The sequence below is a fragment of the Oncorhynchus mykiss genome, chromosome 5, assembly GCF_057628025.1.
Source record: "Oncorhynchus mykiss isolate SJ-2025 chromosome 5, ASM5762802v1, whole genome shotgun sequence".
NCBI lineage: Eukaryota > Metazoa > Chordata > Actinopteri > Salmoniformes > Salmonidae > Oncorhynchus > Oncorhynchus mykiss.
The window spans coordinates 26,206,296-26,225,022 of NC_143026.1; the positions used below are offsets into that span (position 1 = coordinate 26,206,296).

The 18,727-nt window shown below is 37.8% G+C and overlaps 1 protein-coding gene across 3 annotated transcripts in view; it reads left to right on the forward strand.

The window, feature by feature from the left end:
• Positions 1–18,727, forward strand: part of LOC110523500 (uncharacterized) — a 131,858-nt gene that overhangs the window by 62,497 nt on the left and 50,634 nt on the right. For 2 of the 3 annotated variants that reach the window (XR_016495949.1, XM_090234319.1), the window contains exon 6: positions 575–661. Coding sequence is in view for 2 of the 3 variants with exons in the window: in XM_090234319.1 (XP_090090445.1) it covers positions 575–661 (87 nt within the window). In the remaining variant the exon portion in view is untranslated. Of the gene's footprint in view, positions 1–574; positions 662–17,950; positions 18,152–18,727 lie in introns of those variants that run through there. The other variant, XM_036977140.2, reaches the window with a different exon arrangement.

An 18,727-nucleotide genomic window follows, 5' to 3' on the forward strand; every position in this document is an offset into this window, starting at 1 on the left:
GTTTAAATGACACAGAAAAACATTCAAACAATGTTATGCTGACCCAAAATAATGGTTATACAACATAAAGAGAGGGAGAGGGGGGACGCTTAGGAAGGATTGAGGTCATGTTCTAGTGGTTTGTGCCACTGCATTGACTCCAAATGGTACAAATGATAGTCTTATGAGTACTATATACAAGTGCATAGAATGAAAAGCCCTGGCACAGGGGCTCTGTGTTTATGGTCGAAGTACTGTAGTGTGCTGGAGATAAAGGGCCAGGTGCCTGTCAGAGTGCTGTGTGCAGACCAGACACACAGACTCCAGGAGTTAAGACCCTGTCGACAGACTCCCTGTACAGTACAGCACCCTGTGATCATAGCTACCAATAGAGAATCAACAAGACTGGCACTCCTCTTGTGGTTTGATCCATTCTGGTAAATGTCATTACTCCGAGTGGTTGCTTCCCAAATCACACCCTATGGTCTCTAGTCAAAAGTAGTGCACTATAAATGCAATTTGAGACGTAACCAGGGCTTTTTCTTGTTCATTAGTTTTGCGCTGGACTGTTTTAATTCCCTTTCTTTCCACCCAGAAGCTCCTGCTGTCCTCAAATGACCTGGTGGACCTGCTAGAGAGATCCAAGGACTCCTCTTTCTTGGATGTGCAAGTGGGGAAGACTGTGAGTATAAAGGTCTATCTGATTCAAGGGGAATCCCAAGTCTAGCTGAATGTAATTGTTCTTTATTTAACCAGGAAAAAACCCTCGGGGTAAGAAACCTCTCTTGTAAAGGGGGACGTGGCATATGTTTCTACCTCTGTTTCTACCTGCCATGATTTAGACAGAAACAGCCCTTTGACTGGATTCACAGATTAAGTTATTCTCTTGAGCTTGGTTTGGCACAGGATGGACTCCTTGTTGCATTACCGTGATACGTACTGCTGGTTTAATCAAGGAAACTGACCAGCAGTATAGGCCGCAAGGTGTAGATTTAAGTGATAATGTGTGATTTAGCACTTGGTAATTTGTCGAATAGACACCGGCTGGAATGAGCTTTTAACCAATCAGCATTCAGGATTAGACCCACCCATTGTATAATCTAGAATAGTCCCCAATTGCAGCCACAGCCAGTGACATGCAGACAACAGAGAAGGGACCGGCCCTGGTTTTTCATTAGTCCCAATATAAAACACCACTGATCTGTTCTGTTTTGTTCCATCATAAACAGGGAGGACTATGATTAATTAGCATTGTGGACCTGAGACCCCAACCAACCCTTTGGCTGACCGCTGTGTGTGTGTGTGTGTGTGTGTGTGTGTGTGTGTGTGTGTGTGTGTGTGTGTGTGTGTGTGTGTGTGTGTGTGTGTGTGTGTGTGTGTGTGTGTGTGTGTGTGTGTGTGTGTGTGTGTGTGTGTGTATTTTGAGATTGTAAGCACACTTAGATCGTAATATTATGATGAATAGCAAATGCCTCAGGGGGGCAAATTTAAATGTGAGTATATATATGGGCACATAAGGAGCTCTTATCTCAATAATTAATCTTACATACACAAACTTCCTCAATTATTTTCACTTGGAGCCTGAGAATTATATCACAACTATGTGATAATATTACTTATCATGATATATATATATCTTGATGCTGTTTTTGATTAAGGTGTAAAGCCTCAGTTGTGTTTAGTTTCCTAAAATAAATAAACGTATTCCTGAAATAATGGTCGTATTTGGCAGGATTATAAACTGATATGGAAACACAGTCAATGTTTGTATACACAATAGTAAAAGCACGCAAGATTTAACTCCGAATTTTGCACTATATGCAAATGTATGCATTCTTCAAATGGATACATTTCATCTGGAAGTCTTTACACATGGATAAGGGAGTGACTGTTATCTTCCTCTCGAACAAGGTTTCCAGCCAACCTTTTTATACAATTCAAGTACAACGGATGAAAAAATATAATGACAGGCCTGATGGAAACATTTGTTGGTATACTTTCCCCAATGTCGACAAAACAAAATACGCTATACGAGGTGGGATCATTTTATTTCGGTAAAATGAATAATGTGAGAAATGTCGGTCGGAAACGCTTTTACACGCAAATATTGATAAATAACCATCAAATCGAAGTAAACTAAGTCACGTGATGGCATGTTGTGTGGTCCTCCACTCGTCAGGGAAGCATGCAGGTTATTAGGCTACAGATGAAATAAGTTAAGATAAACTTCACAGGGTTGTGAAAGTGCAAGATGAGCTTGATGCTCGTTTTCAATATGGAGAGTCTTATTCTAGTGACATGATCATCAATGCTTGGCTGCCATTTGACAAATATAAATAATCCATAATAATGATCTCATCGTGTAGGCTATTCCCGTACTGAATCTACGAGCTGTTGGCTAGAGCGCACGTGTAAATACCAGAGTGGGCACACTCACTATATAATGAGACATTTTGTGTGAGAAAACCATCAGAGTTGAAAATGCGAAGGAAACCTATTTAACTGGTATTTAAAAGGTATTTTTTGTGCACTACAACATCACGCACAGTCTTTTATCCACAACTCAATTTGATGGAAACACATCTCTGGTGGGAAAATGCGCATATTGTTTTTATGCCGATTTTAGAATATTCCAATTGGATGGAAACCTACTTATGAGAATAAACTTTTAAAACATTTTATATCATGCCATGCCCTGTGTCCACCCATCCAGCACTAACTAATGTCAGCAGCACAGTGTTACGATACCAACTACATCCACTACAGTTCTTCTGCTCTGTTGGCTCTACTAGATGGAAAGGGACTTCTTAGGCAGTGCATGATGAAGGCTCCAGTCCTGAGACCTGAAACAGACTGAGTCCCACTACCAACTGGCACTATTCAGTATAGTACACTAGTTTTGTCCTGAGCCTTATGGCCACAGAGCTCTTGTCAAAAGTAGTGCACTATGTAGGGAATAGGGTGTCCTTTGAGATACAGCCCACATAACCTGAATGTGTTTTTCTTTGAGGTCTGCTCTCTCTGCTCTTCGAAGCCGAGGCCTCTGTAGTCTGTGATTGTTGGGGTCTGTTGTTGCTGTTCTTGATTTTGATGCATATTCCGTCTGAGACCTCAACTCCCTTGACAGGTGCTCCATGTAGTGCCATGCCACTTGAGTAGTTAATCATCAACTCCCACAATGCACCCCAAAGATATGAAACACTTCTGGACGTCAGAGTCCTTAGGTAAAGACATCATTACTAAAGTCAAAGCAATGGGTTTTAACATTAGCTGATGCTTTTGAACCTTCATAACCCAAGGTCCAGAACTCTCAACACCAGCAAATGTCAGTTTGACAAATGTCTGTTTGACACTTTTATGAAACGTTCTAAATGATTTCTTTCAACTGCCAAGTTAAGGACCAAAAACAAGTGGGGAAAAAACATCCATCCTTAATTTGACACTTTCCATGACTGTGTAAAGTTACTGCTTTCATACTGTACCATATTCTCTTTAAAGATAAGCTTGGCAGCGTTTGCCTTTTTAAATGACTTTACCCAGCTAGCATTTTCATGACTTTGTATAGCCCATTGTTAGTTTTGATTTGGCATTGAGTGATATCTTTTTAAGCGTCATCTGAAATAGCTACTGTCAGACGTTTGTTATTCAGGTAAGGATTTTAAGCAACAAGAGAAAAGTGTTGTGATTTTATTACTGAAGCCTGGTGTGTACAGGAGTGTTTAATAGATCTAATAGAGCTGATCTTGATGTTTTAAAGGTGTGGGGATAGTGAAACCAAGTGTTTTCTTACTCTAATCCATATAGGTCATGCACACAAATAACCAACTTACAGTTGCCTCACAAATCATCTAGCAACCGCACCAAGTGCCATGTTGGAAGACCAGAGTCAGGTTTCTTTGCTTCTCTGACAGTTCTTGAGTCTTATCTCCTTGGTGTTTCATGATTGTGAGTAATCTGTATATGTTTTTCCTGTTGCCTTTCCTGCCTTGTTAGAGCAGCCAAATACTGCCCTGAAATTGACCGTGGTGATGAATCAACTAGTTTTAGGCACTGTTACTACGTAGCTTGGAGTAGCCACTCAGCTATTGTTGAAAGAATTGATGCGGTGGACTACTACCACCATGGAATGTATAATGCCATTGCTAAAATGCTACTGGTCAGAGTCCTTAGAATGTAAGGTCAGTTTCCTATGCTACTGATTAAGTTGAATACAATACAGTCTGGCAGACATGAGAGAGAAAGAGTGCCCTTGGGATTATAGACACAGCATACAGGCACAGACACAGGTGTGTGAGGGAGGGTCAGTCAGTCTATTGCTCAGCACACCGCAGGGCGGACTGCCCACATAAAAAAATACTACAGTTTACTAGAATACTAGAATACTATAGTACTTACTATCAAATGTTGTAGTTTACTGTAGAATACTATACTCCACACTGTGGTATCCCTTGATAATGCGTACCTATTTATTTACTTATCTATTGTTTACCTACTACCTATTTTTTACTTAAAAATTGCGCTGTTGATTTGGGCTTGTAAGTAAGCATTTCACTGTATTCGGCACTCGTGACAAATCAACATTGATTTGATATAGAATTTTGTAGTATACTGTGGTGTCCCTCAAGCATGTGTAGTCCATACTATAGCATTTTGTAGTATACTGTAGAATACTATACTACACAATGTAGTATCCCTTTATCATGTGTAGTCCATACTATAGCATTTTGTAGTATACTGTAGAATACTATACTACACAATGTAGTATCCCTTTATCATGTGTAGTCCATACTATAGCATTTTGTAGTATACTGTAGAATACTATACTACACAATGTAGTATCCCTTTATCATGTGTAGTCCATACTATAGCATTTTGTAGTATACTGTAGAATACTATACTACACAATGTAGTATCCCTTTATCATGTGTAGTCCATACTATAGCATTTTGTAGTATACTGTAGAATACTATACTACACAATGTAGTATCCCTTTATCATGTGTAGTCCATACTATAGCATTTTGTAGTATACTGTAGAATACTATACTACACAATGTAGTATCCCTTTATCATGTGTAGTCCATACTATAGCATTTTGTAGTATACTGTAGAATACTATACTACACAATGTAGTATCCCTTTATCATGTGTAGTCCATACTATAGCATTTTGTAGTATACTGTAGAATACTATACTACACAATGTAGTATCCCTTTATCATGTGTAGTCCATACTATAGCATTTTGTAGTATACTGTAGAATACTATACTACACAATGTAGTATCCCTTTATCATGTGTAGTCCATACTATAGCATTTTGTAGTATACTGTAGAATACTATACTACACAATGTAGTATCCCTTTATCATGTGTAGTCCATACTATAGCATTTTGTAGTATACTGTAGAATACTATACTACACAATGTAGTATCCCTTTATCATGTGTAGTCCATACTATAGCATTTTGTAGTATACTGTAGAATACTATACTACACAATGTAGTATCCCTTTATCATGTGTAGTCCATACTATAGCATTTTGTAGTATACTGTAGAATACTATACTACACAATGTAGTATCCCTTTATCATGTGTAGTCCATACTATAGCATTTTGTAGTATACTGTAGAATACTATACTACACAATGTAGTATCCCTTTATCATGTGTAGTCCATACTATAGCATTTTGTAGTATACTGTAGAATACTATACTACACAATGTAGTATCCCTTTATCATGTGTAGTCCATACTATAGCATTTTGTAGTATACTGTAGAATACTATACTACACAATGTAGTATCCCTTTATCATGTGTAGTCCATACTATAGCATTTTGTAGTATACTGTAGAATACTATACTACACAATGTAGTATCCCTTTATCATGTGTAGTCCATACTATAGCATTTTGTAGTATACTGTAGAATACTATACTACACAATGTAGTATCCCTTTATCATGTGTAGTCCATACTATAGCATTTTGTAGTATACTGTAGAATACTATACTACACAATGTAGTATCCCTTTATCATGTGTAGTCCATACTATAGCATTTTGTAGTATACTGTAGAATACTATACTACACAATGTAGTATCCCTTTATCATGTGTAGTCCATACTATAGCATTTTGTAGTATACTGTAGAATACTATACTACACAATGTAGTATCCCTTTATCATGTGTAGTCCATACTATAGCATTTTGTAGTATACTGTAGAATACTATACTACACAATGTAGTATCCCTTTATCATGTGTAGTCCATACTATAGCATTTTGTAGTATACTGTAGAATACTATACTACACAATGTAGTATCCCTTTATCATGTGTAGTCCATACTATAGCATTTTGTAGTATACTGTAGAATACTATACTACACAATGTAGTATCCCTTTATCATGTGTAGTCCATACTATAGCATTTTGTAGTATACTGTAGAATACTATACTACACAATGTAGTATCCCTTTATCATGTGTAGTCCATACTATAGCATTTTGTAGTATACTGTAGAATACTATACTACACAATGTAGTATCCCTTTATCATGTGTAGTCCATACTATAGCATTTTGTAGTATACTGTAGAATACTATACTACACAATGTAGTATCCCTTTATCATGTGTAGTCCATACTATAGCATTTTGTAGTATACTGTAGAATACTATACTACACAATGTAGTATCCCTTTATCATGTGTAGTCCATACTATAGCATTTTGTAGTATACTGTAGAATACTATACTACACAATGTAGTATCCCTTTATCATGTGTAGTCCATACTATAGCATTTTGTAGTATACTGTAGAATACTATACTACACAATGTAGTATCCCTTTATCATGTGTAGTCCATACTATAGCATTTTGTAGTATACTGTAGAATACTATACTACACAATGTAGTATCCCTTTATCATGTGTAGTCCATACTATAGCATTTTGTAGTATACTGTAGAATACTATACTACACAATGTAGTATCCCTTTATCATGTGTAGTCCATACTATAGCATTTTGTAGTATACTGTAGAATACTATACTACACAATGTAGTATCCCTTTATCATGTGTAGTCCATACTATAGCATTTTGTAGTATACTGTAGAATACTATACTACACAATGTAGTATCCCTTTATCATGTGTAGTCCATACTATAGCATTTTGTAGTATACTGTAGAATACTATACTACACAATGTAGTATCCCTTTATCATGTGTAGTCCATACTATAGCATTTTGTAGTATACTGTAGAATACTATACTACACAATGTAGTATCCCTTTATCATGTGTAGTCCATACTATAGCATTTTGTAGTATACTGTAGAATACTATACTACACAATGTAGTATCCCTTTATCATGTGTAGTCCATACTATAGCATTTTGTAGTATACTGTAGAATACTATACTACACAATGTAGTATCCCTTTATCATGTGTAGTCCATACTATAGCATTTTGTAGTATACTGTAGAATACTATACTACACAATGTAGTATCCCTTTATCATGTGTAGTCCATACTATAGCATTTTGTAGTATACTGTAGAATACTATACTACACAATGTAGTATCCCTTTATCATGTGTAGTCCATACTATAGCATTTTGTAGTATACTGTAGAATACTATACTACACAATGTAGTATCCCTTTATCATGTGTAGTCCATACTATAGCATTTTGTAGTATACTGTAGAATACTATACTACACAATGTAGTATCCCTTTATCATGTGTAGTCCATACTATAGCATTTTGTAGTATACTGTAGAATACTATACTACACAATGTAGTATCCCTTTATCATGTGTAGTCCATACTATAGCATTTTGTAGTATACTGTAGAATACTATACTACACAATGTAGTATCCCTTTATCATGTGTAGTCCATACTATAGCATTTTGTAGTATACTGTAGAATACTATACTACACAATGTAGTATCCCTTTATCATGTGTAGTCCATACTATAGCATTTTGTAGTATACTGTAGAATACTATACTACACAATGTAGTATCCCTTTATCATGTGTAGTCCATACTATAGCATTTTGTAGTATACTGTAGAATACTATACTACACAATGTAGTATCCCTTTATCATGTGTAGTCCATACTATAGCATTTTGTAGTATACTGTAGAATACTATACTACACAATGTAGTATCCCTTTATCATGTGTAGTCCATACTATAGCATTTTGTAGTATACTGTAGAATACTATACTACACAATGTAGTATCCCTTTATCATGTGTAGTCCATACTATAGCATTTTGTAGTATACTGTAGAATACTATACTACACAATGTAGTATCCCTTTATCATGTGTAGTCCATACTATAGCATTTTGTAGTATACTGTAGAATACTATACTACACAATGTAGTATCCCTTTATCATGTGTAGTCCATACTATAGCATTTTGTAGTATACTGTAGAATACTATACTACACAATGTAGTATCCCTTTATCATGTGTAGTCCATACTATAGCATTTTGTAGTATACTGTAGAATACTATACTACACAATGTAGTATCCCTTTATCATGTGTAGTCCATACTATAGCATTTTGTAGTATACTGTAGAATACTATACTACACAATGTAGTATCCCTTTATCATGTGTAGTCCATACTATAGCATTTTGTAGTATACTGTAGAATACTATACTACACAATGTAGTATCCCTTTATCATGTGTAGTCCATACTATAGCATTTTGTAGTATACTGTAGAATACTATACTACACAATGTAGTATCCCTTTATCATGTGTAGTCCATACTATAGCATTTTGTAGTATACTGTAGAATACTATACTACACAATGTAGTATCCCTTTATCATGTGTAGTCCATACTATAGCATTTTGTAGTATACTGTAGAATACTATACTACACAATGTAGTATCCCTTTATCATGTGTAGTCCATACTATAGCATTTTGTAGTATACTGTAGAATACTATACTACACAATGTAGTATCCCTTTATCATGTGTAGTCCATACTATAGCATTTTGTAGTATACTGTAGAATACTATACTACACAATGTAGTATCCCTTTATCATGTGTAGTCCATACTATAGCATTTTGTAGTATACTGTAGAATACTATACTACACAATGTAGTATCCCTTTATCATGTGTAGTCCATACTATAGCATTTTGTAGTATACTGTAGAATACTATACTACACAATGTAGTATCCCTTTATCATGTGTAGTCCATACTATAGCATTTTGTAGTATACTGTAGAATACTATACTACACAATGTAGTATCCCTTTATCATGTGTAGTCCATACTATAGCATTTTGTAGTATACTGTAGAATACTATACTACACAATGTAGTATCCCTTTATCATGTGTAGTCCATACTATAGCATTTTGTAGTATACTGTAGAATACTATACTACACAATGTAGTATCCCTTTATCATGTGTAGTCCATACTATAGCATTTTGTAGTATACTGTAGAATACTATACTACACAATGTAGTATCCCTTTATCATGTGTAGTCCATACTATAGCATTTTGTAGTATACTGTAGAATACTATACTACACAATGTAGTATCCCTTTATCATGTGTAGTCCATACTATAGCATTTTGTAGTATACTGTAGAATACTATACTACACAATGTAGTATCCCTTTATCATGTGTAGTCCATACTATAGCATTTTGTAGTATACTGTAGAATACTATACTACACAATGTAGTATCCCTTTATCATGTGTAGTCCATACTATAGCATTTTGTAGTATACTGTAGAATACTATACTACACAATGTAGTATCCCTTTATCATGTGTAGTCCATACTATAGCATTTTGTAGTATACTGTAGAATACTATACTACACAATGTAGTATCCCTTTATCATGTGTAGTCCATACTATAGCATTTTGTAGTATACTGTAGAATACTATACTACACAATGTAGTATCCCTTTATCATGTGTAGTCCATACTATAGCATTTTGTAGTATACTGTAGAATACTATACTACACAATGTAGTATCCCTTTATCATGTGTAGTCCATACTATAGCATTTTGTAGTATACTGTAGAATACTATACTACACAATGTAGTATCCCTTTATCATGTGTAGTCCATACTATAGCATTTTGTAGTATACTGTAGAATACTATACTACACAATGTAGTATCCCTTTATCATGTGTAGTCCATACTATAGCATTTTGTAGTATACTGTAGAATACTATACTACACAATGTAGTATCCCTTTGTCATGTGTAGTCCATACTATAGCATTTTGTAGTATACTGTAGAATACAGTAGTTCCTCAATTAAAAGTTTTGAGCTTCTGCCGTAACAGTTTGTGGTGGATGGTGGTAAATTGCGTCCTTCTGTCATTGTGCAACACTATCGCAAGGAGGAATTATAACGCTGATATATCGGTAGTCTAAACTGTGGCACAATTTGGGGGATTTTTCACACCTAGCCAAGCTATTAGACTATATTTTTGTAAATTAATGGAGGTGTGAATGTTTCAGTCCTACAGTCTCCTCTGGTACTGGAGTCCTGCATCAGGCAACAACAACATTTGCTAGCAAGTGGTCCTGGAGTTGAGAGAGAACTTGGGTTAATACAATGGCACAATTACATTTGACATGTTCACTGACGATAATAACATTTTTTATTTTGATTATTTAATTAACCTATATCATGTTATTTCAAGTTATCCCTTTGGAGCACATGCTAAAAAAAATGGAGTTGTTGAACGGGAGTGGCAAATTGTATTACAATTGAATTTTAATGAGCTGAATGATGAGGAGGATGAAGAAGAAGAGGGTGATTGAATTTAGAACAATAGTGTAAGAATTGCTCTTCCTCTGTAGCTGTTACTTACTACAACTGTTGTTACACTATAAGGTTTTTATTCTAAGAGAAACTAAAATGTTACGTTATATTCTGTTATATTCATAAAATATATGGTTTACTGCAAGTGATGTCTGCTAAATTAACAAGTTGATGACGAAGCCATAAAGCCTCAGCTACTAAACACAGATTAATAAAACCCCCCAACAGGTTTAACATGTTTTCCAGACCAGACCTATGTGTTTAATTTATTACATTTACCTGTGGAATGTTACCGAATAGATCTCAACAATAGATAGAAGCATCTGGTGGCAGAAAGTCATGCGGAGAATGTAGTAAAAGTGCACCGTACTGGAAGTACTCAACAAGGCTGTGGGCCAGGTGTAAATGGTTTAGCAGGACAATAGACTCTTGCCGAGTTTAGGGACTTTACATGTATTAATGTGTGTTTGCGCAGCATGTCACTTCACCCATCTCTTTGCATAGCCCACCACATGCACTGTTTTCTAACCACATCTGGATGGATCCATAACGAATTACTATGGGAATAAATCACTGAATGAGAGAAATAGTGGAATAAAGTAGGCTAATGCAAATGATGGCATGAAATTGTTGCATACTGAAACACCCAAAGTCATCCAATTGTTATGATAGGATTTGAAGTGTGTGGTCAACTGGAGTGTGGTCAACTATTTCAGCACCGTTTCACTCTGAAAGAGAGACCATCTGTAAAACATTTTGTGTTGCTTGGCAAAACTGGGTTAATTAAAAACATTGGAATATGCACTTTCGGATAGGGTTTAGCAATCAAAACGTCTTGCCTGCATGGACTTCTGTCGGATTTTATGGAAAAGTAAGCAAGCACCAACATGCTTCATTAAGACACCCTCAAAGATGCCCTCTGGTGGTCAAACTAGCATCAAAGGCAACAATGGCTGATGGTAAAATACTATGATGTCATGCACTCCAACATGCCGTAACATTGCGCAATATCCCGCAAGCTGCGCTGCGGTATGATTAAACTTTTAAACGAGGACCCACTGTACTATACTACACACTGTAGTATCCATTGATTATGTAGTGCTTAATGTAGTATATTGTAGTACACTGTAGAATACACTACACGGTGTAGTATCCCTCGAGCAGGTGTAGTACTTATATATATTTTTTGAATGCTGTAGAATATTATAGTAAATACACCACCCATGAATGAGAAACCTACATGCCAAGTATAGACCATATTTGGCTATAGAAAAGAGCAGAAGCTCTGAGCTATCCATTTAGACTCCAGTCCTATCTACCTACAGGTTATAGAATAGGATAGTAAAACCAAACACACACACACCACACTACCTCTGGCCTAATATCTCTAATCTATCTCTATCTCTAATCTGTATACGCTATCTCTAGTTATAAGGTATCTCTAGTCACAGATCAAGCTCTGCCAGGATCAGTATGACCACCTGCCTTTCCGGATATGATGATTTGTATAGGAATGTGCATTAATGTGGGAAAATAAACGAAAAATGGAGACTGTCCATTGTTGCCTATTCATCTGTAAGACATGTACAGTACATACGCTACAGGCCAAAACTCTGCAATGCCAGCCAAGACCAACATTCTCCCATGTCATACATACCAGAGATCGCTTTCCAGGGTTTTTCATTTTTTTCCTCAATCTCATTTTCCTGATCCTGACGTTCGCCTCCAAATCATTCTTTTCCCCTGTAGTTCAGAAGGCGAGGGGATGAGGTTACAAAACACAGACAGGTTTGTGCGGTTGCCTAGCGACGGGGAGCGGCGGGGTAGGAGTGTCGACAGACAGAGCTCCTTATCGTTCAGACAGAAGGCACCTTTGGTAATGTTCCATTGCCAGCAGCAGTAGATGCTGGCACTAGTAGATGAGTAACCTGTGTGTCAGCGCGGTAGATCCTATTCCTGGATGGTATGGTGCTCTGCCAACCTGACATAATAAATCAAACACACCTCAGAGCTCAGAGATGATCAGACCTGGATCGAATTCATTAGGCACCAAACAGAAGAAAATATATTGAAACAGGGAGGGATCTACCTGCCGTTGTCCAATATAAAAAAAGCTTGTTTTCCTTTTCCGTTGCAAAACATTTTGCTACGTTTTGAACTGATGTGCACTAACGAATATGACCTTGATCTGCTGAATGTGTAAAGTACAGTGTGTATCTGCTGGCTGCATTTGTTCTCCTTGTCCTCAGATGGGATGATTAAGTAGTTGTCTGCTTTTGCTTTACTACTGCATTGGAGCTGTCATGATGAAGCCTGTGATATAATAAGGGTAATTATCTGTACATCTCCACCCTACCTACCCTTTTTCTGGTGCTGAAAGATCAGCCAACTCTTAGACAGGGGCTGTTTGGGCTATCATGTTCAAAGAAACCAGTGGCGGTTGGTGCCGTTTAAGATTAGGGAGGATTAAAAAAATAATAATGTATGTGCACGGCTTTATTTCTATTACAGCATATTGGATGACTGTCATTCATATTCCATTCACCCAGTTCAATGTAACAGCGATAGGTTTAGGCTACTCAAATGTACCCTAAACCCATCATGAGGTTGGTACAACCTAGCCTACAAATGAACGTTTATAACGTAGATGCAAAGGTCGAGAGACAAATTAGACGAATCATTGTGTGACACACACATTCAATACCGCAATGCACACTCTTGCCTGCATCTAGCTAATCTGGGGTGTAATCATTAGTCCAAACAGTTGCAAAACAAAGTGTTTCATTTCGTTCTGTTTGCTTCCATTTAAGAAACATTTTGCAACAGAATCGGCGGAATGAATACATCCCTGATCACCTGCACACACAATTCACTTTCATAGCAGCCACATACAGCATTATCACTTGCTCGTTGTATAATTCCTTCTCGCATCTTCGTGCTCTTCTCCTCTCACCTTTAGCTAACCGCTAACCGCCACACAGCCTAAATTGCTGTCACCCTATGAACTTCATAGTCAGAAAACTAGAACTAACGCGATTGTAAACACAGATTGGATTTTGGGTTTACTATCACACAATGCAGTGTACAGCAAACAGTTTACCAGTTACACTGGCAGGCCCCGGTGGCAATACATTTATAAACCCGAAAGCTTAAGTGAAAGGTAAACAGACAAAACAAAACAAATACAAGAATTGCTTTCTCTCTCTCTGCTTCTTCTCCTTAATTTTTGAAGAAATGAATGTGTAAAAAACTGTTCAACTATTGTCTTTCTCTCTCTTTGAGTCAACTACTCTATGCAAGGGGGTGAGAACCATGAGCCTCCTAGGTTCTGAATTTAAGTCAATGAACCCAGAGGAGGACGCAAAATAGCTGTCCTCCGGCTACATCATGGTGCTACTCTAGAGGGTGCTGTTGAAGCTACTGTAGATCTTCATTGCAAAACAGTGTATTTTAATCAGATATTTGGTGACGTGTGTATATTTAGTATATTTTTATCTAAAAATAAGAAAATGTTTTGTTTCAGAATTGTAATTTACTGAGTAGGATGGTCCTCCCCTTCTGCCTCTGGGGAGCCTCCACTGATGTATACACACATGAGACGCACACACGCGAACGCACACACACACACACACACACATACAAACCACACACACGAACAAACACACATGCACACACACTGAAAGACATGTATGTATCCACACCCTTATACACGTGTGCCTGCCTACACATATGTGAGTTTTGACATTGGATAAGCACTTTACATGTTAGCACTGTAATATCCATTCTCATCATACCTGGGTTGTTATTGATGACGGTCATTGGCAATAGACCCATTTTTATTATTCTGACAGAGTTGTAATCTTTTGACACTTATAATGGAACCTCAGTAAGGATGGTTTGTGGGTCATTAAATGGAAGGGGGTTAGAGAGGCTAACACAATATCTGGAAAACCTTTTTTGTTTCTCTGTGTATTCCATCTCTGATGCCCTATAGAACTCGTGTTTTTGAGGAATAGATGACACAGCAGCCAGAGCAAGTCAGAGCAAACGTCCATCCAGCATCAAGAACTCTCATATGAAGAAAGAAGGGAACACATCTTTCACTCACTCTTTCATCTTTCTTCACTCTTTCATAAAATAATTAAACAATCCACCATTCAGGTTAAGTTTGATGGGATCCGGAGGTTCCCAGAACCCTGTGTTAATTAGGAGGCTGGAGATTACATGCATCCCATGGCATCATAATCCCTACTATATATAGTGCACTAAATACAAAATATGATGCCATTTGGGACATACCCCATCTCTCCCTTGGGCACTATTTCTTTGAGAGTTTGAAGAAGCAAGCCACAGGGCACTCACCCCCACTCATAAACGACTTTGTTTGTTGTGAAACGTCTTTAGACTTCTGAATTATATGCGCTGTTTGTTTCCTCGTCAGGAAGATTCTGTATAATGTTAATGTTTTATTTAATTCTACAGCCAAAGGTTTCAGTTGTGAAATATATACCCACTGGACATATAAATCAAGGTGATTTCATTGAAATGAAGTGGAAACAATGTTGATTCAACTAGTGTGTGAAGCTTGTATTCAATTGCCCTCCCTGATGCACACAAGGGAAATGTATGGCAGATTTAAGATGAAATCGTTAACCGTGGCACTTAATAGGCACTTAATGTAGTGGGTACCCAGTGGGTACCCTTGTGATAAACAATAGGCTAAATGCTTCTAGACTGGCTCCTTGACAGAGACAAAGGGTGTTCATAGTGTATATGTCATGGATGAGAAGAGAAAGTGGAGTAGGTGTTGGGCAAGGGGGGGAGGATGTGGAGATGGAGGAGCAGGGGAGATGAAGGAGGCAGCCCTGTTTTGTTTTCTATCTCTCACACCCAACCAAACCTGTATCATGGAGTCCCAAAGGTAGGTTGAGTGGGTTCGTAGGATAGCCAAATAAAATCTAAATGTATTCGGCATGTACAGCGTTTACTGCAGGTATTAAAGGTGCAGCGAATCGCTTGTGTGCTCGCTCCCTCAAAAATGCAGTACATTAAACTGGTTCCTCCAAACCAATGTTCTTTTTCATTCAACCTTTCTTCAGACATAGTAGAAATTACAAGAGGAGAGAAAGTTAGAAGGGTTGACTCAGGGATTGAACCCTGTTCTCCGACACAGAATCGTAAGTGGAGACCGGGAAGTGTGACCACTCAGCCACAGCTCTGCACCAAACCAGTGTTTTATAGGGAATACTATCCTATAGGAGACATTGGAGCTCTCTGGAAGCTATTAGCTAGTGGGGAAGGCTGGGATGTGATGGAAGGGAACCACTGACCCCACACTCATACACCCACAGTCTCAGAGAATCCCCAACTGGGACTGTCACACCAACTCAACCCCTCTCATGCTTTAGAATAGCTTATAGTTGCATTCGTGTGGTTTTTCTTTGTTCCCATATACATGAAGAAATTCTTTGTGTCTTTGGGAACGACACACTATGTTATGGCCTGTGATTCAGTGCGCTGTAGGTCTCTTCTTCCTCCCCCTCATATAATTCAATTGAACCTCTGAAATTCTCCAGTAAATGTTACCATCTTCTGCTTTCAACTGTGTTTTCATCTGGAGCTCTGTTTTGGGGAGAGTTTTCTGCTCCAGAGCATGTCATCCATGTGGGTTCTGTGGCCTCCCTCCACCTCAAACCTCCATCCACGTTTCTAGAGTCGAACAGACAGAACCATACACGTCTGAAAACAGTGGGGATTCTTTTTACATCTGATGCTGAGCCTCATCTTTTTCCCCTCAGCTCTGGCTTGGGGTCTGTTAGGGGATTCACTCAAGTGGAGACACTTGGTTGTCCATGAAACCGCTGTTTCTATTGCTGTGCCAATGGATGTCCATAATCAGATGTTTACTTTCACCCTAAATCTAACTTGGTTAGGCCTTGGTTAGAGTGAGTCATGTTGTAGACACAAGCTTCATTCAGCATTTACAACACATGCATTGCATGAGATCCCATGTATTCTGGGTGTAAATCGTAGGTCATGGTTGAGGTTGAGGTTTTTGTGTCCCTCATCGAGCAAACATTAACACTCTCTCACACACACACACACACACACACACACACACACACACACACACACACACACACACACACAGGAGAAGTAGGCAGGATCAGAAATCTGTAAAGCAAGTAGTTGCTGTAAGGTCTGCTATAATAGTGATGTTCTGAACGTAGGAAGGTCATTCCACCAATTCAGTGCCTTTTGAAATGTGTAGCTTGGTAAAAAAAATAAAAATTGCCTAATTTCAACATTCTGTCAAAAAGAGCACATACATGTTCAACTTAATACATTTCAAGAGGCTAAGTGAACAAATGACTATATTAAGTGCCAAGGGTGCCTATTAAGTTCCAGGGTTGACGATTTCATATTAAATCTGACATACATTTCCCTTGTGTGCATCAGGGAGGGGCAATTGAATACAAGCTTCACAAAAAAAGGTTTAATTATTAAAACATTTCCAGCCTATCTATCTATGGGTAACATGGTTGATGTGTTATGCTCGACCCACTCTGGGTTCCACCACAACAACGAAAAACTGAAAATGGCCAAAAAATTGTAGAATAGTAGATTTGACTATTAGATGTGCTTTGTTTCTTTTGAAAGAATAATAAAGAAATGAATGGTTTCACCATATTAAAATGAGTTCAGTTCACATAACAGGGTTGACCTTAAAATGTGGGCCAGCTGTTTTTCCTTAAAACAAATCACTAATCACATGAAATAAATAATCATCTTCAGAGATTACTTTGTCAAAGCTACATAATAACTAGGGCTTTACAATGATGGTGAAAACCTAACATTTGTGGTTAAGTGGGTTAAAATCTCTCGAAGTCAGAGGGTGCACGGAGGGACATGTCCAAATGCTGAATTTTGGCACTTTAGCAAATTAATATAAAATATCTGATTCATTGAATTATCCATGTGGTCTTTTTTTAAATGCAATACTGGTGCACAATTTCTACTTAAAAAATGAGTAAAAGGCACTCATTTCGTGGAGCAACCCAGGATTAGAGCTGTACTTTGCCCTGTGTAAGATTTGTGCCAGTGTGTGTGTTGTGTATCCGTTAGGTGTGTGGGGCTATGGGTGTGTCTGCTTTGAGTTGGACCAGCCTCTCCTCACAGTGAGTGTGTGTGGCTGGGGGTATTGTGAATCTACTGGGAGCAGAGAGCCCCATGTCTGATGCAGTCATGCACTACCATCTTGGATGGTACTTGGTTCTTGGGTGCCTGCTACTGGATTTACTTGGAGCTTGTCTGGAGGGACAAAGGATACCAAAGTCAAAGAGGAAAGAGGTAGGGCCTCACCCGGACTTTGAACTACTCCCCTCTGAGGGCAGGTATAGGGCACCCTGGCAGGAAAAACACAACTAGACAATCATTTGTGCCAGGTGTGATACCCCTCCTTAACAGCTTGGGCTCATGTTCCTATTGACCCTGTAAAGCCAGCAGGCTAGTCTCTTTTATTGGTATGTAACTGTTGTGAATGTTCTTGTCTACAGTATTTAAACGCCCACTTTAAACGTGTAGATGATACTGCAACAACATTTCCCCATGGGGACAATAATGTCATTCAAGTAAAAACACCCATATGTGTCTATTGGGTTGGTGTAGTGTGATTATGTTCCATTGATGTAGAATTATTAATGTGGTCCTTAAGCGCACTTTAGTAGGTCCTCAATATGGCATCATGACAGGGCCAGAGATGTGTATGTCCTAGATAGGATATGTTCAGTCACTTTGGTATGTGAGAGAAATATCCACATAATGAATACATTAGCATAACTGTTACAAAGGGCTTGATAATGCTTTAATTGAGTTCAATTTCATGTTAATAACGGTGCAACGGGTCGGCTTGTTCATGTTAATAAC